General features: G+C 21.0%; 4 protein-coding genes across 21 annotated transcripts in view; 2 read left to right on the forward strand and 2 right to left on the reverse strand.

Annotated features, from left to right (window-relative positions):
- Positions 1 to 654: 654 nt before the first annotated feature.
- On the forward strand, positions 655 to 14,242 carry LOC107999938 (activator of 90 kDa heat shock protein ATPase homolog 1). Of its 3 annotated transcripts, none has more exons than XM_062078988.1 (9): positions 655 to 919; positions 1,535 to 1,635; positions 1,926 to 2,005; positions 2,352 to 2,545; positions 2,874 to 2,994; positions 3,097 to 3,179; positions 3,317 to 3,454; positions 6,958 to 7,193; positions 13,880 to 14,242. In XM_062078988.1, exons 2-9 carry the CDS (start codon positions 1,556 to 1,558, stop codon positions 13,899 to 13,901), a joined length of 954 nt encoding a protein of 317 aa, XP_061934972.1. In that variant the 5' UTR covers positions 655 to 919; positions 1,535 to 1,555; the 3' UTR covers positions 13,902 to 14,242. The 3 variants fall into 3 exon arrangements, with proteins under 3 accessions (XP_061934972.1, XP_061934970.1, XP_061934971.1); XM_062078986.1 differs by lacking the exon at positions 13,880 to 14,242 and adding an exon at positions 10,204 to 12,800; XM_062078987.1 differs by lacking the exon at positions 13,880 to 14,242 and adding an exon at positions 7,419 to 7,804.
- Positions 10,308 to 15,834, reverse strand: LOC108000020 (annexin B9). 4 transcript variants are annotated; one of them, XM_062078989.1, is made up of 8 exons: positions 15,698 to 15,834; positions 15,206 to 15,245; positions 14,735 to 15,116; positions 14,069 to 14,148; positions 13,373 to 13,619; positions 12,994 to 13,175; positions 10,519 to 10,593; positions 10,308 to 10,373 (listed from the first exon to the last, which is right to left on the reverse strand). In XM_062078989.1, exons 2-7 carry the CDS (start codon positions 15,233 to 15,235, stop codon positions 10,543 to 10,545), a joined length of 972 nt encoding a protein of 323 aa, XP_061934973.1. In that variant the 5' UTR covers positions 15,236 to 15,245; positions 15,698 to 15,834; the 3' UTR covers positions 10,308 to 10,373; positions 10,519 to 10,542. The 4 variants fall into 4 exon arrangements, with proteins under 4 accessions (XP_061934973.1, XP_016915634.1, XP_016915633.1 ...); XM_017060145.3 differs by lacking the exons at positions 10,308 to 10,373; positions 10,519 to 10,593 and adding an exon at positions 11,669 to 11,799; XM_017060144.2 differs by lacking the exons at positions 10,308 to 10,373; positions 10,519 to 10,593 and adding an exon at positions 11,669 to 12,068.
- On the forward strand, positions 15,759 to 21,702 carry LOC108000019 (ATP-dependent RNA helicase DDX51). 2 transcript variants are annotated; one of them, XM_017060142.3, is made up of 7 exons: positions 15,761 to 15,899; positions 18,463 to 18,576; positions 18,765 to 19,489; positions 19,607 to 19,819; positions 19,924 to 20,134; positions 20,225 to 20,659; positions 20,741 to 21,702. In XM_017060142.3, the coding sequence occupies exons 2-7, from the start codon at positions 18,554 to 18,556 to the stop codon at positions 21,105 to 21,107; spliced, it is 1,974 nt and encodes a 657-aa protein (XP_016915631.2). In that variant the 5' UTR covers positions 15,761 to 15,899; positions 18,463 to 18,553; the 3' UTR covers positions 21,108 to 21,702. The 2 variants fall into 2 exon arrangements, with proteins under 2 accessions (XP_061934960.1, XP_016915631.2); XM_062078976.1 differs by lacking the exon at positions 18,463 to 18,576 and having other exon boundaries at positions 15,759 to 15,899.
- Positions 21,271 to 26,748, reverse strand: part of LOC107999967 (lachesin) — a 74,588-nt gene continuing 69,110 nt past the window's right edge. For all 12 annotated transcript variants that reach the window (XM_062078984.1, XM_062078979.1, XM_062078977.1 and 9 more), the window contains one exon: positions 21,271 to 26,742. In XM_062078984.1, coding sequence (XP_061934968.1) covers positions 26,393 to 26,742 — 350 coding nt within the window. In that variant the 3' untranslated portion in view covers positions 21,271 to 26,392. The remainder of the gene's footprint in view (positions 26,743 to 26,748) is intronic.

The raw sequence follows: 26,748 nt of genomic DNA on the forward strand, positions 1-26,748 counted from the left end.
ATTAAATATATATAATATATTTTTAAATTAATATTTTTTTCTTTATAAAAATTAATTCATTAATATTGCATTTAAATTTTAATTTCAAATATTGCGATATTTTATTTATTATTCATTTTATTATGTATATATTTTAAAAGGAAAGATTCATTAAAATTTATTATGTTTGGACATTAAATTGTTCAATAAAATCTGTATTTGATTGATGCAAAAACAAATTACTATTTATAAATATTATAATTAATAGTATTGATATATATAATTCTTTTTATTATTCTATATAAAATAATATAATCCTATATAAAATAAAATAAAGAATAGAGATTAAAAATAAATTTATTTTTTTTATGATATGAGTAAATAATAATTATTGTAATTTATAATTATTTATATTTTAATTACTTATATTTCTTCAAAAAAAATTTCAATTTTTTTATCAATCAAAGTTTAATATATTTTCTGTTTTTTTAATAACATTTTAATAAAATGTATTTTATAATATTTAATTTTATATAGTAAACTTGAGATCATCTTGTATCATTTGACTATTACATAATCCTTTATTCTTTAGATTTTTATTATCTAATATATTTTCAAATTTAGTTTCCTATCTAAAATAATTTTATTATCATACGTTCATGAAATTTCTAGAAAGGTTCTATATCCCCTCCACTATAACTTTGTTTCCTTAGTAATTTCGAGTTTCATGTGGAAGGTTGCGGTTTTCACGTTATTTATTTGTTCAAAAGAATTTTTACATTGAACGAATTCCGCATCTTTCAAAAAAATAGTAATTTTTTTTATAGAACAATGTATTAAGTACTTAAATAAGTTTTAATTGATAATAAAATCGAATTGTATATAAATAGAGAGTGATTGACAAGATCTTCTTCTAGCCGATATAGTTTTCGAAAATTTGGTAAGTGAAATATAACTAAATAATATTATATTTAGACTATACAAAATATTTGTCTGAATTGAAAATGTTTATGGAATAACAATAAATTGTAAATAAATTTATTTCATACTTTGTCTAAACTTATTTTTATTCAAATGAAAATGAACTGTGTTTCCGGTTTCGTTTCTCTTACGTTTAATTATATTTTTGATATAATTTATATTATACTATTTTTTTTAACTATTTCAAAGTGATAAAAAATTAAATGATTTCTTTTTGAAAATAAAAAAAATTTTGAATTAATTTACTTATTAATATTTAATAGTTTATTCTATTGGATTTTAATCTTATTTATAATGTTTCTTAATTTCATTTATAATTGATATAATGTTTGAATAGAATTTTTAAAATAGCATTAATTGTAATTTATCAATACAACTTATATTAAAAATATTTTTAAATTTATTAAAAATAATATATATATTATATTAATATATTATACATAAGTTTTTATTAAAATCTAATCTAATACTTATATAAAATTATAAAATTTTATTTTTTATATTTTTTCATGAAATTATATTAAAAATATATTTTGTCATATTTATTATTAAATGATTTTTTTTTATGTTTTAGGAATAACTCAATTTCAAAAAAATGGCTAAATGGGGTGAAGGAGATCCAAGGTGGATTGTTGAAGAACGACCTGATGCTACTAATGTAAATAATTGGCACTGGTATGACAAAATATGACATAATTTTAATTAAAAAATTATTATATTATTATATATATGATTTATATATATCGTACATATATTGAGTTAATTAAATATTGATATTTTATAAATTTATATTTATTTTATACATATAAATTTTATGTCCAAAGGGAAATTGTATTTTTTTATGTTGTAAATTTAATAAATTAATTATTTTTGTAAAACATTTTAGTTTTTTAAAATTTTTTAAAAATTTATATTTTACTTGTTAAAGTTAATATAATATTTTTCATATAATAATATTCTTCAAGGACAGAGAAAAATGCTTGTACCTGGTCCCAAGAGAAAATAAAAGAATTATTTACTAATTTAAAGATGGAAGGAGATGAAGGTTTGCATTTTTTCTTTTATATATTATTATAATAAAAATATATAATTAATAGTTAATAAAATCATAATGTATAATAAAGCAAATCATATTAAATATTATAAAAATAAAATTGATCTAAGTTTAATATGATTGGTCTATTTTAATAATTATTTATAATATATATTTGCATATAATTATAATAAAATTAATTATGACAAAAAGTTATTCATTTACTCATATATTTTTGAAGAAATATATAATTGATAATATGTATAATTTAATATGTCTTCCTGCATATATTAATTATTTGCATGTGTGTTAAAATTAATATGTAATATGAATCTAAAAAAAATTGTATTATTTTTAGCTTCCTGTACAGTAACAGAAGTAGAGAAATGTGAAGGTGAGGCAATGGCAAATAATCGGAAAGGTAAATTAATTTTCTTCTATGAATGGAATATTGTTTTGAAATGGAAATCCAATAAAGTATCTGATAAGAAGATTGAGGGTAAAATAAACATTCCAAATCTCTCTGAGGAAAATGAAATTTCTGAAGTAGATGTAAGTATTTTAAAAAACATAGTTACAAAATATAATTATATTTAATTTTAATTTCATAATCATTTAATTCATATTTATTAATTCAATATATATTAATTAAAACATAAAGTATATATAATTTTTTTATATGTAATTTTTTTTTAAAGAAAAAACTTAAATGAATATCAATATATTATTATATTTTTATTTAAAAATTTTCATTAAATATTATTAATAATCATTAAATATTATTAATATTATTATTAATAATTATTATTAATTATTAATACATTTATGTTTTTTAAGTTTATCTAATTAATTTTTTTAATTATAATTACTTGGTTTATAGATTGAAATTACTTTGGAAGATAGTACAGATGAAGGAGAAGCAGTAAAACATTTTCTACATACAAAAGGAAAAGAATTTATTAGAGATAAATTGAAGCAATATATAGTTTCTTTAAAAGAAGGTAAATTAAATTTATTAATAATAATAATTTAACAATTTTTTTTTACAAAATTTAGAATTTTAACAATTTATTTTAATTTATACTAATATAATTTTTTTATAGAATTCACAGTTGGAATGATTTTACCTAAAAAGGATAATGTGAAGGAAAATATTTCAAATATCACTTCTGGATTTAATGCAAAAGTGAGTATATGATTTATATTATACATATAACATATATTAAATTTGATTTTTTTGATTCAAAGATTTTTCAAATTTTTAAATTTATTGTTTTATTCATATATAATTATATATAACTAATACATAATTAATTATTATAGATGCAAATGAACTCTACTGTAGTTTCATCGAATAATAAAAAAGAATTAGGATGTAAAATTTCAACAACAACAATTAAGCAACAACAGAAGTTTCAATGTAGGGCCGAAGAATTTTATAACGTTTTTACGTCAGTGGAGGTAAGAATATTGCAATTATTCATGATATTTAAGACATTTAAAACTATATAAAATCGTATTGTGTGTAGAATTTTTATTCATTTTCAAATTTATTTTATACTTAATGAATTTTTTAAAACACAATATTAATTCATTAAATTATCAAAAATTAATAAATCGAAAATTCTAAAACAATAAAAATATAAAAATATAATTATTTAATTATTATGTTATTCATTGTGTTATTTTTTTCTTTTAATTTTTTTTTTATGAGAAAACTATTATTTTTCCTTGTAAAATTCTATATTTTTAAAAAATACATACATGTACTTTTAATTATAATTTTATATATTTTAATTTTCTAATTATTATAATATTTTTTTTATATATTTCTAATATTTTATTCAATATTGTTACTCTGGTTTTATATTATTTATCTATTTTCTTTTTTTAAATTTTTAGCATTTTAAAAATTTTTCTTATTTTTAATTTATAAATACTTTATTATTTATATTTTTTTGCAACTTAGAAATTTATTATAAAACAATTAAATATAATATAAAGTTAATTTAATAGGAATATGCAGTGCTGAAATAAAAGTTTAATGAATATAAAGAAAATACATTTATTTTAATATTTCTGCATTTTAGTTGCTTTATTATGGATTGAATATTAATAATATTAATAAAAATATTTAATAAATATTATCGCGCTTGTAAACATAATTACTAATTACATAATCTATAATAAAGTTTAATAAAAAATTTATATATAAAAGTAAAAAATTTTTATTATTATATATTTTATATAAAATAAAAATTTTTGATTATAATTAATAATTGTGAATAATGAAATACAATTTTATGTATTAAAATTTAGTTTGAACTGAATAATTATTATATGGTGGTTTTGAATTAGATTAAAATAAGGTTATTTTATTTAAGCAAAATTAAATTTTTATTGAGTAAATAATACTTTTCATTATTCTCTATCATTTATTTGATTGATCTATAATTCGTAGAAACATTGTATACTTCTATCTCACCAGGTGCTGCAAATTTTTACATCTATTACAATGAACAGAAATAAATCACAAAAGATTGTCATCTTTGATAGTTTCAATAAAAATATATACACTTATAACATTTTAATTGGGACACCTTATGTATCATATTTAATTAAATATTTTATCTCTTTTTATATAGGAGAATACTTATTAGTATATAGTTGTTGATACAGTATTTGTTGATAGGATTTATGATTGTTTTATATTTGCTTATTCTGGTATAGGTGGAGTAATGAAATTCTGGACTGCTGAAATGAAGTTTTATTTTATAGGCTGATCTAAAAAATTATTTGTTTCCTGATGAGACAAGACAATTCAGCTATCACTATGAAATTTAGGTACAGAGTGCTAATACTGAAGACAAATTTGTAAAAAGGTTAGTGCACAGAAGGAACGCTTATTTGTTTATCTTTAGCTTGTATTGCTATAATTTATGAGATATAAATTATAAAATATTCAAATATATTTTGAATTTAATGAATGATAAAATTAAGATGATTTAAATAGATAAAATAATTTAAATTCTAAATTGGAATATTAGTAAAAGATGAACTACCAAATAACAAACTTGTCTTTTTTTGGCCATTTTTCTATTAAGATAAATAAATATTAATAGTAAAAAAAATATTCTTTTTGTAAATCAATTATATAAGGTGTTCTTTAGAAAATATCATATGTTATAAAATATTCAATAAATAATCAAATGTTATATAAAACAATATAATGTAAGATAAACTTTTGAAATTGCATTTTAAAAATTACATTTCTTTTTACTTCTGAAAATTAAAGCGTTCATGGAAGCTTTTTATGATACATTTCTAGTTTTAACTTTAAAATATGAAGATGTTATCAAATTGAAAGTTCCTTTTGTATAATTAATTTTTTTTTGAAGACATTGTTCTATTTAGCCTGTCATTTATTTTTAGATCTAGGATATATACAGGGTGTTCCATATATATATATATATATAAATTTATTTTCCAAACTATTCAAAATTCGAAAACGTACCCTAAATAGATCTTACATTGTTTCAAAAATAATATTTTGATGTTTCCAAATCTTGTCTGGATGTATGTATATTTGACATTTCAAAATCAAACCACTCTGACTTCATTGATTCATAACATGTTAGTTTTTCAAGGTTATTTGTAATCATTTATTATTTAAAATTTATCTTTGTTGAATGTCCAGAAACTGTTATTTATCTCTTGTATTCGAAAGGACGATTTTACATTTTAACATTAATACTGATTTATTCCATTTTTAAAATATAATTTCCTCTTGAAAATTATCCTATTAATTTGTTGATAGATATCCCTAATCCAATCCTTTATGTTATAAAAAATGGTAGATTTTTTTAGGCAAATTTTATCATTTGTAAAATTATTTTCTATAGGAAAAAATTTATAGGTTTTAAATTATGTTGATAATTTCGTTTGGCATATAATAAACTGTTGTAAATGAATAGAAAGAAAGAATTGTGCTAATCATATATGTGAATTTTTAATTTACATTAAAAAAATAATTAGATTAAATTATTCGTAAATAATAGGTAACTATGACATATAATGGATAGAAACAAAATAATGAAAAAGTATTTTTTTTGATATAACTAAAATGAAATTCAGTTAATAAACTGCGAATATTTATGCATTTATAAAAAAATTTTGTGCAGAAAAATTTATACAATTATGCACTCATGATATATATGATGCAAAAAAGCATTTCAAAATATAGTATACATCATAATATTTGATGAATAAAAGAAATTTTTATTTAAACTCTATTTATTTAAATATATTGATAAAAATTTTATTTTGCATAAATATCCACAGTTTACTTATTAATTATATGCAATTTAATATATATATAATATCTTAAATAATTAAAATTGTTTGTTAATATTTTTAATCATATAAAAAAATAATATTATTTAAATATTTAAATTTTATTATATTTAATTATTTAATTTTATCATAGAAATATAAAAATTTTTTTCTATGATAAAATATTTCTATGAGAAATTTCTAATTCCTAAAGTCACCTTATGTTTAAATTTAAATATATGAAAAACTTTATTATTTGTTACTTTTATTTTGTATTATTATTTAAAATAATTAATATTTAATAAATAAATTATTTAAAAATAATTTTTCAAATAAAATTTTAAAATTTATTTGAAATTGTCTTTGTTTTAAATAAATTTATTTTTTGTTATTTGAAGTAATTATTTGTTATTTTCAAAATGTCCAATATTATTTTGTAGTATCTTTTTTTAGGTTTTATTATATTTAGTAATTTTATTTTTTTTTTTTTATATTTACATGTTAGTGCAAGTGAATATACTACAAAGAATTTTCAATTATATTTTATTTGGGTATTTAATAAATGTATACAGGTTTTAATGAAATTTGTTAAAATTAGTAATGACAGTTTTTATTCTAATATTTTTTTTCAGATGGTTCAAGCATTTACAAAGGGACCGGTCAAACTCGAACCAAAGAAGGCAGGAAAATTTGAATTATTTGGTGGTAATATACATGGTGATTTTGTGGATATAACGCCTACAAAGATTGTTCAAAGATGGCGTTGCAAACAATGGCCTGATGGACATTTTAGTGATGTGACTATTGATATCTCTGAAAAGAGCGATCATACTGAAGTTAATTTAACACAAGTAGGAGTACCAGTTAGGTAAGACAGAAATGCTGGATATTATTCACTATTTATGAATTTAATTTACATGAAAAATTTAAATTATATAGATATTTCAAAAATTTTATAAATTTCATTTTAAATTAAATTAAATAGAAAAATTGAAAATATAATTTATTTATTATATTGTTAAAATATTGACAATATTCCGTAACATTTTAATTAACAATAATTTTTATGTAAAAATTGATTGTTTATTCACAGTGAGGAAGAATCTACAAAAGAAAATTGGGAAAGGTATTATTGGGATGCTATAAAACGTACATTTGGATTTGGTTATTTCATGTGATCTATGTATGTTTTAAATTTCGCTTGCTTATTGATAAGTAGAAAAATAATTAAAACATATATTGTCGTAAATCGCCTCGCATACCATTTACGAATTAACCGCATAATCAGCTACGTACAATCTGTCTTTTGTCTCAATGCTAGTTACAAGTTTTTCTTTTCCTATATTTCACATTTAGAACATTGCATCGTATAAGCGGGACATGATTACACAATTGCTTAGATATAAATAAAGTATCACCAACATGACACATCTGTATTAATAGTTGTATATGTGAAATAAATCATGTCAGATACTTAAATATTTGGTTTTTCTTGTTTTTGATATATATATATATATATACATATTACATATATATATCTTTGTATCCTAATATGAAAATATTCTATCGCATTTTTACGTTGTCAATCTTCAAGTTTCCCATTGTCATCTATTTTCTCTTTATTATTGTCTATTCTTATAGACAATAATCATCACCTCCTTCTAATCATTACATTTTATAATTTTTGTGTAAAAATTTTTCTGTAAAAAAATGGCATATATATACAAAATACATTATACGAAAATTAATGGTATTAATTTTTAGTGATATTAATGTCAGATATTTTAAAAATATAGTTTAAATTTTCTTTTTCGCAATAAAATAACTCAAATATATATACATATATATAATATTGATTAAATATAAAAGGAAACACGAAATAGTAAAAAATGGAGAAGGTATTTATTTACAATATGATATATATATAAAGAACTAAGTACATATATACATATGAAATGATATATACATATGTACATAAATATAATTTATATTTAATTATTAAATTTATATTAATTATCACTATGCTCACTAGCACTATCATCTGTTTTATCTGATAATCGAATTTCAACCGATTCTTTTGAAACATATTCTCTTTTATACATATTAGAATTAAATAATTGTAACATTTCATCAGTAATTTCATAATTCATGCAATTTGTATTTTTATTTTCCAAGTCTAATTTAATTCTAGTTAATGCACTAATCATTTCAGGTTTTAATCTGTTTCTATCTTTTGTTTTAATTTCTGCTATGATAGAGAAACATCTTTCCATATCTATATTTGAATGAGGCAATGATAAACATAAATTTGCTACTTTTGCGATATTTTGAAATTTATATATTTTTCCTACTTCATCCCAAAATTCGGATATATTTAATTGTAATAATTTTTCTTTTTCTTCTTGTGAAAAATAGAAAGGTAGCAAATGCCATTCATCTTTTACATCATATGTATTGAATTTAGATTTAAATTTGTCTAATATTAAATTTAATTGATTTTTGTGATTTTTCATATTTAAAGCAATATTTGGGTTTAAAAATTCTAAAGAATTTAAAATTTGATCACCAAAAGATATTTTTTTTACAGTATTTTCAAAAGCACATTGGTAAAATTTTTTAATATTTACATAAAATTCTAAGATTTTTCTATTATTATCTTTTGTATTATTTTTTTTAGCTTCTTTTAATGTTATTAAAGCTTCTTCGCCAATGATAATTTCTTCTAAAGGACGTATGTTATTTTCATCATAAATATTAATTTCGTGTAAATTTGGAGTTTCCATATAATTAGGTTTAATAAAATGGCCACCTAAACATCTCAAAAATCTAAAACATTCCGGTAGCAAACAATGAATGAGGATTTCCGAACTTTGAAAAAGCATATTGAAGTCAGTAATTAAACGTAAGATATAATTTAAAAATTGTAAGTATGCTTTTGTATATGGACACTTAAAATTATGAAATATTTTTTTTGCAATAGCAGATTTTTTTTCAATATTTGCTTCTGCAAATATCGAAAATAACACTGTCCATTGAGTTAAAATATTTTTTATACATTCTAACAATGCTAACCATCGGTTTGCAGATGGTTGAATTATTTTTTGTCGTGCAATTTTTATCAAATTTTGAGTACTTTCTAAAATATTCCGTCTTTTTGGATTTTTAGAAAAATATGAATATATTGAATATACAAATTCTTCAACATGTGTTGGTAAGCATTCACATGCACGACATGCAATTAAGTGCATAGAATGGCAAATACATGGGAAGACATCAATTTCCTTATCTTTTAATAAGCAAGAAACTAATGAATTATATTTTCCTAACATAATATTTGTATTATCTATTGGAACAACAACTATATTCTTTAAAGATAGATTATGTTTTTCTAAAGATTGTAGGAAACATTCATATAAATGTTCTGATGTGGTATCCTTGATATAAACCAAATCTAATAAATATGTTTGAATTTTTCCTTCATGTATGTATCTACTTAAAATACATAAATTTTTGGTTTCTGAAATATCTATGCTTTCATCTATTAAAACTGAAAGTAATTTATTTTGTAATATTTTAGTAGTTTCTGAAATTACAGATTTATTAATTACATTTTTTATTATGGATGAGATTTTAGTTCTTTTAAAGGACACATTTTTTATTATGTTAGAATCAGGTAATGCTGTTTGGATCATTCGAACAATATGATCAAATGAGTTAAAGCTTTTACAATGCTCTACAATATCCAAACAAAATCTCAGTTCTGCTTCCTTTATGCTTTCAGAAATGAAGCTTGATGATTTTTTCACTACACCTTCTTCTTCATTTTTTTTTCCTTTCATATTTCTTTTATGAAGTTGTGTTCGATTGTGTTTTTGCAGAGTACTTTTCCCAGTTATGAGAGTTTTTTTGCAAACTGTACATCTGGCTTTATATGGATCTTCACATTTTTGTAACCACAATGCAAAATCAGGGTCCTGAAGCCATGCATCACGAAATGTATTCTTTCTAAATTTTTTCCTCGGAGAAGGAATCATGTTGTTATCAATACCTATTTATATAATATTTATTATTAATAAAATTTAATAATGTATTTTCAAAAGATTAAAGAAACAAGATATTTTTTTTCATAATTTAAGAAATACTTATATACTTTTTTCAATTTAAAGTAATTTGGTATTAAATAAATATCTTACTTGATATATTTTTTATATCACAGTTTATATTAATTTTACTGGGACCAGGAGTAGCTGTACCATTATTATCAATGCCTAAAAGATATGAAATATTCATTATTAGTTAATTTCTTATATAACAAAGTATTCTAAAAATTTTTAATAAATATTTAAAAAACAAATTAATGAAGATATTTATAATAAATAGAAATACTTATATTTTTCAAAAAATGAATATTTTTTTAAAATTATATTGACATAAAAATATTAAATATTTATTTTACCTGATTCCTTCTTCATATTAGAATTTTAAATAAAATAAAACAATATAAAATTATAAAAGCTTCACTAAATCTTTAAATTCTAGAAAAAGTCTCTAATCTCTACAAATAATGCGAAAGCACGCGAAACCAAAGTTGCCAGTTGCCAAAAAAAATCTGATTGTAATTGTGTGTCAGCGTTGGTAAGGTTGCCATGAAAAGTCTGATCATTGGAAGAGTGGGAGAAAATAGTAATATGGTAGTGGAACTTAGAAATGGAAGTGGGGAAAATAACGGGTGTTCTATTTGCATCATCAGAATAAAATAACCTTGCCCATTACCAAACAAATTTTTGAAGAAATATATATTACGTTATTCAACATTCAACAACGTCATTCGTGTAATATGAATCAATACATCTTATCTTATCTTATATTTGATGTCCTCCTGCAGTTTTTTTCATGATGTCACGAATCATGTTATGATGTCACAAATTTACTACATTATTTTTATTCACAATCATCCAATTTTATTTTCCCTCGCCATGACATTACTGCACAGCCATGTTGTCTTAGTAATAGCATTCTACTAACGCTAATGGTAATGGAATTGGCAATCCAATCGAAATTTTTATTTTAATATCGATAGTTTTATTTTATTTTAATATTTTGTAATGATAAGAATATTCAAATAAATAAAAATAAAATATTATTATACAAGTAGTAATATAACATTTTTTAAAAATATTATATTTATATTTGTAATTCTTTTAATAAATTATTACATCGATAATACATTTTTAAGTCATTTTGATTTTTCTCTTCTTAAAATATTCTAATGTTTATATAGTTAAATAACAAAAAATAATTTTTCATTTGATGTTGGAAAATAAATAAAAATAAACATATATATTTTGGATTAAAAGTCATTTTATTTATCACAACTTTTATTTGAATAAGTTTCAAGATTTTAATTAAATAAATTTTTATTTCTAATTCAACATTGCGATCAGAAGTCTTTTCCACTCAGCGTTGCAATCATTCTGGAAAATAAAGATACTGGTTTTCTCGTTCACACTTCACGATAAATAAAAAGAAATAAAAGAAATGCAAATTTATTGCAAACGAAATATATAGTATATATTATATATTACAATAATTATATTAAACGAATGTTATTAACATCTATGTTAGAGATGCCCATATCATATTTCTTATAAATAAAATTAATGTAAACATGTATTCCTTTCCATAACTTTCTTTAATTCAAAAGCGCGATCAGAAGCCGCTTAAAATCTTCACTGCAGTCACTCTGTAAATGCAAACAGAATGTGGGAAAAATTAAAAGCAATGTTAATAAACGAGTGCAAAATAATAATATATTTATATACAGATTTAGAATAATACACATATGCATGCATATTATGTAAAAGCTATTTTTAATTAGTAAAATTAGTTAGATAGGCATATAAATTGTCTTATAAATTAATGAACTTCAATGTAATCTTTTTTTTTAATAATAAGAAAGGAACATATTATTCATTTATTTTCATTTAATAAGTCTCACAGAGATTAGAGCAGTTTATTTCGATGCAAACGAAATAATTTTATAAGCAAATTCATACACGATAAAATAATTAAACAAGTCCAACCAAAAAAATTAACATAATACCGTAATCCCTGCTAATTATTGATATAATTTAGATGTAATTTAAAATAAATATTCAAGTTAAAACATATATATGTATAATAGCTTCGCGGAATGTAATGAAGGAAAATTCCTGGTATTAATATATGATTTAAAAACAAAAGAAGTTGTTCAATTAAATGTTTTCATCCAAGTAGAGTAAGCAATAGTCTCTTGTAGTCTCCTGAACAGTCATCCTGAAATTTAGGGAAAATTATGGGCAGCCAAGATATAGCGAGCTAGCTTGTTAAAGGTACTTGTGCTTTACAAAAAATTAAGACACGTATGTGCTTATATATTGTGCATCATTGCTTTGATTAAATTAAATTTAAATGTATAAATGTTTCTGTAAAAAAATCGCTGATTTTCACAATGTTAATACAATTTTTTTCAATTACAATCGTTGAAAAATTACTTAAAATAATGAATAACCTTTAAATGACACATTGAATACACATTTCATTTTTAATTTGACAGACAATAAAGATAAAAATTACAGAAACATTTTTACTAGTATTTAATACAAATTATTATCAAAAGTTTAACTTACATCGATGTCACCTGCGAGCGACTGTCCATAGATTTTTTGATAAGCATCTTTAATATCTCCCAAATCTATTTCTGATCGAGCTACAACTATACGTATCAATGTTGAATCATCTGTGCCCAATCCACGCATCGCTTTGTATAATCTTTCCGCGAAATATGCAGTTTTGTCTCGTGCACATTTTACTAAAAGTAAACAAATGCAAAAAGTATAATTTTTAAATATTTTTTAAACAATATTTGAGAATATTTGAATTTGCTAAAAGACAATCTAGAGAAAAGACATAAAATTAATTGCTTATGTAATCATTTGCAAGTATAAATAAATACAACGAATTAAATAATCAAATATATAATCTATTATCATGCAACATTGATCTTACCAACTGCAAGATAACCGTCTTCGAGAGATCCTGAAAATTCTCTCTTAATAGCATCTTCTAAACTGTGACCAGCAAGACGCTCATATTCTTCGAAAATTTTTCGTAATTGAGGATAACTTTTAGTAATGAGAATAGCATTAAAAGTACTTTCGTCTGTTCCCCATTGTTCCTCTCCTGCAGCAAGTAATCTTTCAGCATCCTGAATTGCAGCTTCTCCATCAACATCAGGATTCTCATCTCTATTGGCCTATATAGAACAATTTAAAAATAATCGATTAAAAATATCGATTAGATATAGATTTTATTTTCAACAAGAACAATAATTATAAATAAGAAAAAGTTTTTAATTCAATAATAAATTCATTTGTTTATTACTTTATAATTTATTTAATCCATTACTATATAACAATATTGTAATAATATATTATATTAAATACTTTTTAACAAATGTTTAATGCAAATTAAAATTTAATTCTTATATATTTAACGTGAATATTTTTTTTTCAGTTTTCCATCATCTCCAGATTAAACGAAAAATTTCCAAAAGAAAAACAATATCAATGAAATAAGAAGATTAATGTTTTGTTCATTTTAAATTTATAAATACTATTATCGAAAATATTGTATGAGAGAAAAGGCGGGAGGAGGGAGGGGGAGTGCGTATTAAAATATATAAAAAAATTAAAATTTACTTACGCATGAAAGTGAAACTAACAATCTCTTAAAATGTCCAGAAGTATCACTCTTCAGATCTTCTTCCAAATCTGTATCGTATACTGCAAGAATATATCATTATAAATTTTGTGCCAATTCAAAAATATAATTGAAAAAAAATCGTTAATTAAAAGAATATATCTATGCATAACTTTATATTCATTCGTTTATGAGATATTATAAAGCGAGTATGAATTATAATAATCAAATCGTATTGAAGTTTGATATACATTATTTCTTGATTGATATTCTCACATCGTTTAGTTGACGCAGTACTATCCCCACTAATTTCTTCGCGGAATTGTTTCACGAGTAAATCATTGACGTTATTCCCAAGATGAATGATATCTCGGTTACACAATGAATCAGAGTATAAGAAATACAATTGTCATAATGTTTATTTTATGACTGTGAAATTATTTTAATCAAATTGGAAATGATGCCAATCACGATTTTATTTAAATGAATTTAAATTATTCAAGTAAGTAATATAAGCGTTCAATTGTAAAAAAAAAAGAAATAATATATCGAATTGAATAATGCGTTTGCAAACATAAGAATAAAATATAATAATAAATTTTCCAAACTATAATAATTACAAAGATCGCGCAATATTATTAAAAATCGTTGGACTGAGAGAAGACTCACGTTCTTTATAGACGGCGGATATGGTTCTTATGCCATAATTGCTAAGGGACGCTAGCACTTCGATGAGAGCACCTTCATCCGTTCCCATTCCAGAAATCGCTTCGTGAAGTTCTTTAGCGTAGAATTCTGGTAATGGTGTCATCAATGCTAAAATAGCCTTTTCGAAATTACCGCCGAGTTCTGATTTCAATTCGGAAATCAGATCTTTCCCGTACATAGTTTTAAATTTATCGCTTATTTCTAGTCGTTGTACGATACCACGATGGGCAAGAACATCGATTATCGTTTGTTCATCGGTGCCAAAACCTTTCATGGCGGCTCGAAGGAGAGATGCATCTTGTTCTGGATCAAAAGGATCAGCAGGATAAACCGTTGGTGTACACTGTGAATAAAAATAAAATCGATTGTATTTTGGTTATTGGAAGATAATCCACTCTTTTTAAAAGTTTATAAAAGTTAGATTTAAATTACCTGTACATGATAATATTGACTGGCCGACATTTCGAATTCGCTAGAATACAAATTCAGATATTAAATCGAAATTAAAATTTATTAATCATTATTTTTATCATATGTTCGTATTATATTCATCATCATCATTTTATGGTATAAATATTACAATGCTAATACTTTAAGGAAAAAGATAATAACATAAGTTATTTGCATTCGTATTAATATAATTATTAACGTTAAATTAATTCTTTTTTATTTTTCTACATAAAATTGATGTTTTAAAATATAAAAAAAAATATATTTTTATAATTATTTGTAATCGGAAATACATATTTTTATCATCAAAATTATGAGATGAACGATGATGTCATTGGTTCGGTATAAATATCTTTGGAATTTGCAATTAATCTTATTTCAATTACACGCATGAAAAAGAATGTGAAGATACTATTATTTTAAATTTCGTATTGATCGGTATCTAGAAATAAGTATTCGGGGTGTGGCTCTTACCTTCTTTTTTAGCAGTTGCAAACTTTATTCGGCTTCTCTGTGTAACAATACCGTTCGGTTGTCGTCACCAACTGAGACAGATTGGTGCTCCGCTGTGGATATTCTCTGAAGGAATGGTGGGAGTAATGGAGAACGTACTGCTAACAAGAAAATAAGATTTAACGATGACTTAATATATGGATAATTCATATAATGATTTAATGTAAGTATTATAAATAATAATTTGTAGATTTACAAACAACAAAAAATTATACGAAACAAATTTAATATTAATTAGTAAATATAATAGTAATATTAGTAAATATGTACACAATTTTATGACGTTTTGATAATTTGTCCCATATATTTACTGTAAATTTATATTATAAAAATAAAAAAAATATATATATTTTGTTAATATCATTTTCATATATGTTTTCATATATATGTTTTATATATATGTATTTATAATTTAATAATATTATAAATTTTCAATATCAAATATGAAAATAATATAAAATTTTTCATCTTACTTTATGAAATTGTATAATAGAACTTCTTTTACTACATGTCTTTTTTTACAATGTCAACTTTATATGGCAATTACTATTTAACTGTATCTTTATTTTGTAAATATTGAGTAAATATAAATCTCTTGTTATTACTTAAAACATTAAAATATTATTAAAACCTAAATTTGATATCACTATGCTGATTTTGAAAATCAAATAAATATAAGCATTTTGATGTGATTACATGAACGTACGCCGGGTACACTAAATATACTAAGATTCTAGTTACAATATTTCGAGAGAAGTAGGACAAGAATCTCTTGGTGGGAGATATAACAAAGATTCGATGACGTATCGCGTAAAAAATGTCATAATGTAACGAAGAAAGATAATTAGAATTAGCTCCCAAGATTTTCAAGAAACAAGGCCAAATGATTGCATGATATTATATATATATAAATGCAAAGTTCTTTGAAGAGTGACGAACCGAAGTTCTTACAAGTTACACTTAATAAATAAAAATAAAAGTGGAGCATAATAATTTTTAGTCCTTCTTTTTATTAATATACATATTATATATGTAATTTAAATGTGAAATTATTCGTTCATTTTCTATTTTTTAAATAAATTTTATACTGAATTTTTACATTTTCATATTTCATTGATTCATTTAAATATATTTAAATATGTTATATTTAATCAATTCTACGAAATAATAAATTTCTTAATCGATTATTTTCAATAAATAAATATGAGAAAAATATTAAATATGTTTGTATATGAAAATAATTTATATTTTTAAATCTAATATTTTCAAACTTAAGAGATTAATTTTTTAATTATTTTGCGAATAATTAATCTGTAATATAAATTTAAACTAACTTAAAACTAGCTTATGAATCATACGAATCATTCATAATTTTCATGAATCAATATATCTATAAGAAAATATTAATAAGCGTGCATATAAAACTTATGACTAATCAATTGTATATCGATTTCGTATATATAGTAATACTATCGATATATCGATTAATATTATTATTAATTATTAAATTAGAAATCCCTATTAAATTCTTACATGTATTATATATTTATTATGTATTACATGTATTTAAATATATATAAAATCGAACATCAATCCGAGTAATTAATCCAATAATATATAATAATGTAAACAAGAATAATGGAAGAATAATAGAGAAAAAATAAAATTTTAAAATCAGCGCCATCTTTAGAGTATCGTAAATTAAACATATAAAAAAAGAACAAAAAAATAAAGAAAAAATAAAGAATAGAATAAGAATTCATTATTGACGCCATCTTTTGAATAATAAAAACATTTTTTCAAAAAATTATTTTTCTAAAATGCTTAAAATGCTAATTCTCAATTTTTATTCTATTTTATCTTGCTTATGAAGAGATATTTTTAATATTCGAGAGATATCATTAATTCATATTCTTATTCTATTTCTATCTTTCTTTTTCGATTTTCTATTCTTTTTTTATGTATTTTCATTTGCAACATTTTAGAGTTAATGTTAATTTCAATCAAATTTTTACTTTATTTCTATCTTTTTCCTTATTCACTCTTCTTCACTCACTTTATTAAGATTTTGTTTTAAGGTTTATTCTGTGTTCCATGTAAATGTTTAATTTGATATATATACAAAACTACGATCTCAATTAATAATTTAATAAACTTAATTTTATATTTATAATTTATATAGAAATATAATATTAATCTTGAAGTTTTATCATTATTTATATGAATTATATGAATTATTTATGTGAAATATATTTATATTTATATTTTCAATATTTTATAAAATTGTAAACAAAAATTTTGAAATTTAAAATAAATTTAGAAAAATGAAATTGAACTGATTTGAAAAATAGAATATTCTATTATATGATAGAATATTATATACTATTATTATATTATTATATTATATTATATACTATTATTATATTATTATATTATATTATATACTATTATTATATTATTATATTATTATATTATTATATTATTATATTATTATATTGGCCTATTATAATATATTATATTATTTATATAAGTTTTATTAATTATATATATTTATATAAATAAATAAATTGTTTCAAATTTATTTGTTATTTTTTATTGTTAATAAATATATAATTTATTTTTTATATAAATATGTAGATATATTTCATAATAAAATTGTTGTTAAATATTAGTATATTATATATAATAAACTTTAATAAAATTTAAATTTAAAAATTTTTTTTCAGATAAATTATCTACTTATTATATATAGATTAATCTATTTATTATCTATATAACCTATAAAACTTTTATAACACGTGAATGGTCATAAGCTAAATGAGTTTATTTGTAATAAATAGGTAAATTAATAAAAATAACAAAATATATTAGTAATTTTAAATATTAAATAATAAAATATAATAAATTAATCAACTACATTATGTTTTAATATATTATTTTTATAATTTTATATAAATACTTCCTATAAACAAAGTATTATTATTATCTATATGTATGTAGTTATTAAATAAATATTATTTTTTAATAGATATGAGGGCGAAAAAAAGGAAACGGAGAATGAAAAGAATCAATTAAGTGAGTTATTGAAAAGAATAGAAGAACGTAAACAAGAGAGAGCTGCTAAAAATAATAATGAAATAAAAAAGAATAATTCTCAAAATCCACAGGAATTGAATCATAAAAAGAAAAAGAAAAAAACAAAAAATTTTAATGAAGCTTACATAGAAAATATTAAATTGAATGAAAATTCTATAATAAATGATAATGAACAAAAAAGAGAAAATTTAGATCAAGATCATAAAAAAAAGAAAAAAAAGAGAAAAAATATTCATAACGAAGAAAATTATGAAAAAAATGATAAGACACTGTATGCTGAAAATACATATGATCAAGATAGTAGTAAAATATCTAATAAATCAATAAATGAAATACAAGAAGAAATATCTGAACAACAAACAAATTTTATAGTTTTGGGTGAAAAAACTAGACATAAAAGCTATGAAGTTAAGAGAATATTACCAGAATGGTTAACTAATCCAAAAATCATATCTGTTGATTTAGATAGTGGTCCAAGTTTAGAAGAATTGCATTCAATTTTAGATCTTAAACTTATTGAAGTTTTGAGAACTAATGGTATCAATAAATTATTTCCAGTTCAAGCTAGTATGATATCTTGGCTATTAAAATGTAATGAAGATAGACAACAGAAATGGTGGTTAAGGGATACATGTGTATCTGCTCCTACAGGCAGTGGTATGAATATATATTATTTATAGACATAATGAAATAATAATATTATAATTTTATTGATTTAAATTTTAATTAACAAAATTATATATTTAAGGATTTTGATATATTTTTAATTTTTAGGTAAGACTTTGGCATATGTTCTACCAATTATTCAAATATTACAATCTCGATTAGTTCCAAAAGTACGTTGCTTAGTTGTTGTACCAGTTCAAGAATTAGCTACACAAGTTTATAAAGTTTTTGTTACGTATACATCACATACAAATTTAAAAGTTGGTTTACTTTCTGGTGCATCAATATTTCATGAAGAGCAAAAAAATATTCTGAAAGAAAGTATGTTAAAAATACTCATATATCAAAATTATACTATTTCTATTATTTATAAAATATGGATTAATTATAAAAATTTATAAAATTTTTTATAATTTCTAATTTAGCTACTAGAGGGGAATACATATCTATTGTAGACATAATAATTGCTACACCTGGACGGTTAATAGATCATATATTAAAAACACCAGGATTTTCCTTGAATGATCTTCAATTTCTTATTATTGATGAAGCAGATAAAGCTGCAGATTGGTTAGAATATCTTCCTGATCCTCATTATCGAAGGCCGCGATTAACACTTTTTAACTTACATTCTTGGTTTGTGATTACAATTTTTAAAGTAATCAAATATATATATATATATGTATTATTTAATATTAAATTAATAATTTTTTAATTTTTAAATAGCGAAGTTCCAGCACAAAAATTATTATTCAGTGCAACATTATCACAAGATCCTGAAAAATTAAATCGTCTTGGACTTTTCCAACCAATATTATTTACATCTGTTTTGGTAACAGATAAAGATGATGATATAAATTTAGATAAAGAAATAGGCAATTTCATAGGTCGTTATACAAGTCCTAAAGAATTAAAAGAACAAGCAATAGAATGTGCAACAGAATATAAACCAGCAGCTTTATATCATATAATAATCAATAATGATGTAACACCTAAAACATTAATATTTACAAACTCTGGAGAAACTACTCATAGATTAACAATCCTACTTCAGTCGCTTTTATCTGAAAAAAATATAATAATTGGAGAACTTTCTGCCCAACTTGTGTCAAAAGAACGCGAAAAAATACTTAATAAATTTATAAATGGGAAAATTCAAATGTATGTTTTATTAATTATTATATTAAAAATTGAATTTTAATATTTTTGTAAAATTTTCTTATGTTTAAATTATATTTTTAGACTTATATGTTCAGATGCATTAGCAAGAGGAGTAGATATTCCAGATGTACAATTGGTTGTATCATATGATCTTCCTAAACATATAAATGGTTATATTCATAGAGCAGGAAGGACAGGACGTGCAGGTAAATCTGGTACTGCAATATCTATATTAACACCAAAACAAGTTGGAATATTTAAGCACATGTTGAATAATGCTCATAAAGTAATACCAAATATTGATAAATTGGATTTAAGTTCTATTATAAATGAAATTGATTATTCGAATCATATTGATAAATTAAGACATGTTCTTGAAATAGAAAAACAAAATAATTTAGAACGTATAAAAACTGTTAAACGAATTCATTTAATAAGTTCAAAATAAAGTATTTATTTTTTATATAATATTAAATAAAATATGATTAATATTTGAAAATATTTATTTATAATTGGAAAATAAATAAATCAAGTACAAAATAATGAATTATTTTAGATATAAGATAGAAATTTAGGAAAGAAGGTTTCATAAAAATTCATAACTCATACAATAACATCGATAATAACATTTTATTGTCTGAATTTAATATTATCATACAGTGTACGTTGTACACGATGCTCGTTTTTTATCGCAATTTGTCCTGTTGATTCTCATATCTTTAAATTGTATGTTAATTATTATCTTGTATGTTAATTATCTTTATTGTTACATTCTGATAAAGGCAAGTTATTTTTATATTTTTAATTTATAAAAGATAAATAATCATTTATTGATTAATGACACAAGTTAGTAGTTATATTACTATTATTGCTGCGTATAATTTCATAATCTCAGACTGTTGATTACATTTTATATACAATAGAAGTTACCCAACTAAACTAAAATTATAAGATACACAAAAAGATAATGAAAGAGAGAGAACAAAGTCTCTTTACAAATTGTATTCAATTATGAATTTAATAATAATATGGTAAAATTGTAATCTGTTTGTCTCTGTATTTATATCTGCCTCCTGTTACATGAGAGTAGTCATAGTCATAGTCATACAATAATTATTTTTAATTTTATATGTTTATAGATTAAATATAATTTTTACATTTAATTGCATTTTTATGGAATATTTAAAATTATTAAAGCTCATCTTATAATTTTTAATAAAACATAATTTATATTTAAATATTTGTAAAATATTTAATTGTTACACTAGTATATTTTAACAAAATATTAATTATGTATAATTGATATAAATTAGAATTAAAATTAAATATTTAAACACAACAGTTTGTTTTTTCTTATGAATTGATACATAATATAAAGATATGAAATATGTATTTATATATAAAATAAATATTTATGCTAATTTATTACAGATTTACATGATGAGATTTACAAAATGATTAAATAATTTTCAGTCAATAATTATAAATAATCAAAATTTTTATCAAAATATATATGAATGAATTAAAAAAAAAAAAGACAAAGATTTTTTGCATACTCAACTTCTTTTTAATTTACAATATTGATAAATCGATATTAATATTGATTTTCTATCTTTACAATTTAAAATATTGATATTGATTGTTATAATTCATATAACGATTTTAATTGATCAAAAATGATTAAAAATGTCAAAAACTTAAATTTTAAAAATTAATTGATTAAATTATTAATTTTATAAAAAAAATTAGTGTAATAAAACAAGATCAACTAGATTTTAAAACTTAATTATTAAAGGCAATTTTAAATTTTCGTTGTGAGAAATGTAATGAATGAGCACATCAACTTATTTGTAACATTACAGGGTATTTCTCTTACTATATTATCTAAAGATAATCTGTCGATTTATATTATTATATATCATATATTATATATTAAATTTTTTTGTTTCACATATATAAATACAACAATTGTCTCGACATCGGTTTCTTGAAGAGTGATCGCCAAATTATATATACGGTATTATTTGGTGGCACTCTTTTTGAATGGCGTAACGAGAGACTCCTGTATATGTTATGTATAGAATACATATCTAACAAATGACTAAACATTCTTTTTATTTTAATATGTTACATTTTGAGACCATTTAATGATATTTTATATAAAACGAGGTCTCGTTTAATATTTATTATATCATATATTATATTCATATGCTAATAATTTTTTTTCTAGTTTAAAGTTTCATCAACAATGCCATATTTGTTTCTATCTTATTTACATGTCATGTTACATATTGTTATATGTGTTTTTATAACTATATATACATACACAAAACATGGTCCTATATGATTTATATATTACCGTGTACATGTATATTATATTTACCGCCAATAAATTCATCATATTTATAGGATAACATTATAATAAAAGGATATTTTATGCATATTTCCTTGCTGTTCATATACATATTTATATAGGAAATATACTAATTTATTTTATCCTTTAATAAATAATTTATCTTATCCTTTAAAACCCTCAGAGAATTTAGTTTTTATATAAATGAGAATAATGAATATTTGATTTACATTATTGATATAAATTATCTGTAAATTATTATTAAATAGATTAAATAAATTATTAAATTTTTTTATTTTGTTGTAATTTATTTTTGAACTTATAAACTATATTATAAATTATATTTATATTAATATCATATTTTACTAGATTTAAAAAGCAAGTACTACACAATTAAATGATTGTATATTAAATTATGAAAAATTATCATATATATAAAAATTAAAGATTATAATAATATTTATATATGGTATTTTTTAAAGTATAATATATTATTATTTATGAATATATATTATGTTCTCAGAAGGTTCTTAAGGCTTAGTTTCATTATATCATATTTATTGTCGTGTATTTTATTTCATATATTAGTATATCATAATTTTTTTAACTAAATGATTCTTTTATTAAATGACTAAAATGAATTTGTAATTAATTATGTACAACATATAAAAGTTAGTTTTAAATATAACACTTAACTCTTTCTTATGATTATAATATATTTTAATATCTCATTTTATTTCATAAAGTAAAAAGAAAACTGAATACATAAATAATTATAATTATGCTATTTAATAATTGCAAACTTAATACATTATAACTTAATATAATAACAAAAAAATTTTTTTTAAATATACTGATATTAATATTATATCAATTGTAATATTTACTTTAAATCATATACTTATGAATATGAAATATATATAAAGTGATACATATGTATATTGTAATCAAAATATAAAAATTTAAAAATATACTGTAATAGATATATTATTATAATTTCAATAGAAAGAGTTTTGTTTTGCTGTTAAGTGAAGAATATTTTGTAAGAAAATACTATACAAAATGTATGGAAGATGCAGATTTGTGATATATATTTTGATCAGAAGAGATATTATAATTCAGAATTCATATATTGTACATTATGCAACTAAGTTACAAATCCTTTTATTATTGATTTTTATTATGTTTTATGAAATTAGCATACTAAAGTAAGATATTAAACAAATTTAACATAATATCTCTGATTTTTTGTTAAAAGAAAAGAAAAAGAAAGAAGAAAAAAATTCAAGATCTTTAATCATTTTATTTTTCTATTAAAAAATATGTTTAAAAAATGTTTTATATTTAAATGTACTGTTTTCATATTATAAATTAAACATATTCTTTTTAATGTACAAAAATAATTTTTGATAAATTTGTTTTAAAAATAAAGTATATATAGTTTTTATATAGTTTTTTTTATAAAATTAGTTGCATAGTGTACATTTACAATATTTCTAAAATATTTAGAAACATTTATCTTAACAATATTATTGATGAAAATATATAAAAAATATTACTGATGAGATCAAATTATATACACAAGTAAAATTTTAATACCAATTCTTTTGACTGTACAAAATATAGTAATATCTAACTTAATAATTTATTATTATTATTATTATTTTTATTCTTTTTCTTATTATTATTTTTATTCTTATTATTATTATTTACCAAGATATATTAAATTTGTATTTGCATTTCAGTAATAATATGTAAAGCACAAGATTTATGTAAATTGAAATGCAGATAAAAGCATAAGAGATGCAAAAGTAATATCAATTAGAGATTTAAATACATTAAAATGTAAAAATATAAATATTGATTTATAATATTAATGTTTATCGCTCGAAAATCATTAAAAAAATCATTCTTGCGAATATTAAATTGATTTGATTTTTAATTTTGATTAAAAGTTAGAATTTTTTTAAATAGAAAATATATATCGAAATTAAAAATTATGATATAATTTTCTAACAACTATTTTTGCATCTCTTTAATTAGACATAAAATTTGAGATATGTACTAGTCGCGTCGCGAAACCATTATAATTTTTTATTTAATAAAATAATCCAAATGAGTGTTCTGTATTGTATTTTATCGTAATGAAATTTATACGTTACATAAATCATTATAAATGACTATAATAGACTATATATGTTTCACGTTTTTATGTAATGAAAATATAAAAATTTATTATGCAGTAAGAATATTTTTAAAAAGTCTTCATATAGAGTCGAGATTTTAATTGCAATTTTTATATTTAGCTTCCATATATGATATGCAGAATAAAATGTATACGTAATAAAGTAATATAAATAAGTATAAATAAAATATTAATAAGATATAAAGTAGAAGTTTATCATATATACGAAATAAAATTATGTGTGATCAGAGAAGAGTTGATTTTTCATAAAAAGATAAAAAAAAATATATAAAAGATTTAAAGAACATAAATATAATTATATATTTCTATTTGATTATTTTATATATATTTTAAATGTTTAAAATCCATATTAGATCGACAAAATTTGATATGAAGACTTTCTTAAATTACAATTTATCTAAAATTTATGTAATGTTTTTCGTCGTAATTGGAATCTAATACTTAGTGTGTCAATTTAAATTCATAGACTATTCATGTAAATATTTACATCGTTAAGAGAAACCTTGTCATGTTGGTCGCGCCGCATATCTCATTAAATCTAAATGTATATATAAATATGTATATATATATATATATATATTCATCTTTGTTTCGTCGAATGAAGGGAAGACCTATATTTTTTTTTGTCTCCATAAGAATTAAATCTTCATTGACTGTCCTTTCTAAACTTTAATTTTATTGTAAACGTTGGTGACTAATTACTTTTATAAAGCAATTAATTACTATCATTTAATCAATGACTTTTCTTAAACGATCGGGAACATTTTAAAGCTTACAAGTTTAACTTATCGAGATATATTAAACTTTGCTCTTTGTATTACTATTATTATCGTTTTTAAAATAATGATTTGCGAAAAAGAATTATTAAGGATTTATAATAAAAATAACAAAATTATAACGATAACTATAAGAGATTCTCAAATTGTATAAACGAATTCTAAATTTGTCTCCAATAATCACAAATAAATAAATATATATAAATAAATATAAATTATTAAATTGTTCGTCTTTATCACAGTCGTAAAAAGTAACGACACAATTTCTTATTTTAATATAAAAAAATTCTTCGTAGTTATATAAAAATTAATCAAATATAATTATTCCCGAATCGTTTTAATTCTTTATCAATATTAATTTCGTTGTTATATTTTTTTTTCTCTCAATAACGTATATTTTAAAGTATAAATATCATACTTAAGATTAATAAAAATAGCGTGATCTGTTCCAAACAATGCCTCGAATTGGCAGTGTTAATATTTAACCACGGTGGAGGTAGCGATGGCGATACCAATGGCCTTTCTGTTCTATGGCCTTCTTGAAGCGTACTACCAGCCATAATTTGCGTAGTACCAAGATCTTCATCGTGTCCATGGGAATCAAAATCTTCGAAACCTCCTATATGCATCCTCCGGCCGTTGTTATTACTACTCTTTTTTTTCCCTTTCGATATAAGTTTCTTCCGAGGTTTCAGATCGGTCATTTTTATGAAAGGGCCAGGAGTTGTTTTTGCAACAAGGTGTAATTCTAAAT

This window comes from Apis cerana, linkage group LG8 (assembly GCF_029169275.1).
Source record: "Apis cerana isolate GH-2021 linkage group LG8, AcerK_1.0, whole genome shotgun sequence".
Classification (NCBI taxonomy): Eukaryota; Metazoa; Arthropoda; class Insecta; order Hymenoptera; family Apidae; genus Apis; species Apis cerana.

Excerpts from the sequence above, each read along its gene's own strand:
- LOC108000020 (XM_062078989.1), bottom strand. The coding sequence starts at position 15,235 with ATGTCGGCCAGTCAATATTATCATGTACAG. Across the intron at positions 14,149-14,734 it reads ATCCGCCGTCTATAAAGAAC|TATACGATACAGATTTGGAA; the intron begins GTGAGTCTTCTC and ends ATATTCTTGCAG. Across the intron at positions 10,594-12,993 it reads CGCTCGCAGGTGACATCGAT|GCATTGATAATAATGGTACA; the intron begins GTAAGTTAAACT and ends CATATCTTTTAG.
- LOC108000019 (XM_062078976.1), top strand. The coding sequence starts at position 15,874 with ATGGATAATTCATATAATGATTTAAT. Across the intron at positions 19,490-19,606 it reads ATCTGCTCCTACAGGCAGTG|GTAAGACTTTGGCATATGTT; the intron begins GTATGAATATAT and ends TTTAATTTTTAG. Across the intron at positions 20,660-20,740 it reads ATAAATGGGAAAATTCAAAT|ACTTATATGTTCAGATGCAT; the intron begins GTATGTTTTATT and ends TTATATTTTTAG.
- LOC107999938 (XM_062078986.1), top strand. The coding sequence starts at position 1,556 with ATGGCTAAATGGGGTGAAGGAGATCCAAGGTGGATTGTTGAAGAACGA. Across the intron at positions 2,546-2,873 it reads ATGAAATTTCTGAAGTAGAT|ATTGAAATTACTTTGGAAGA; the intron begins GTAAGTATTTTA and ends CTTGGTTTATAG. Across the intron at positions 3,180-3,316 it reads CTTCTGGATTTAATGCAAAA|ATGCAAATGAACTCTACTGT; the intron begins GTGAGTATATGA and ends TAATTATTATAG.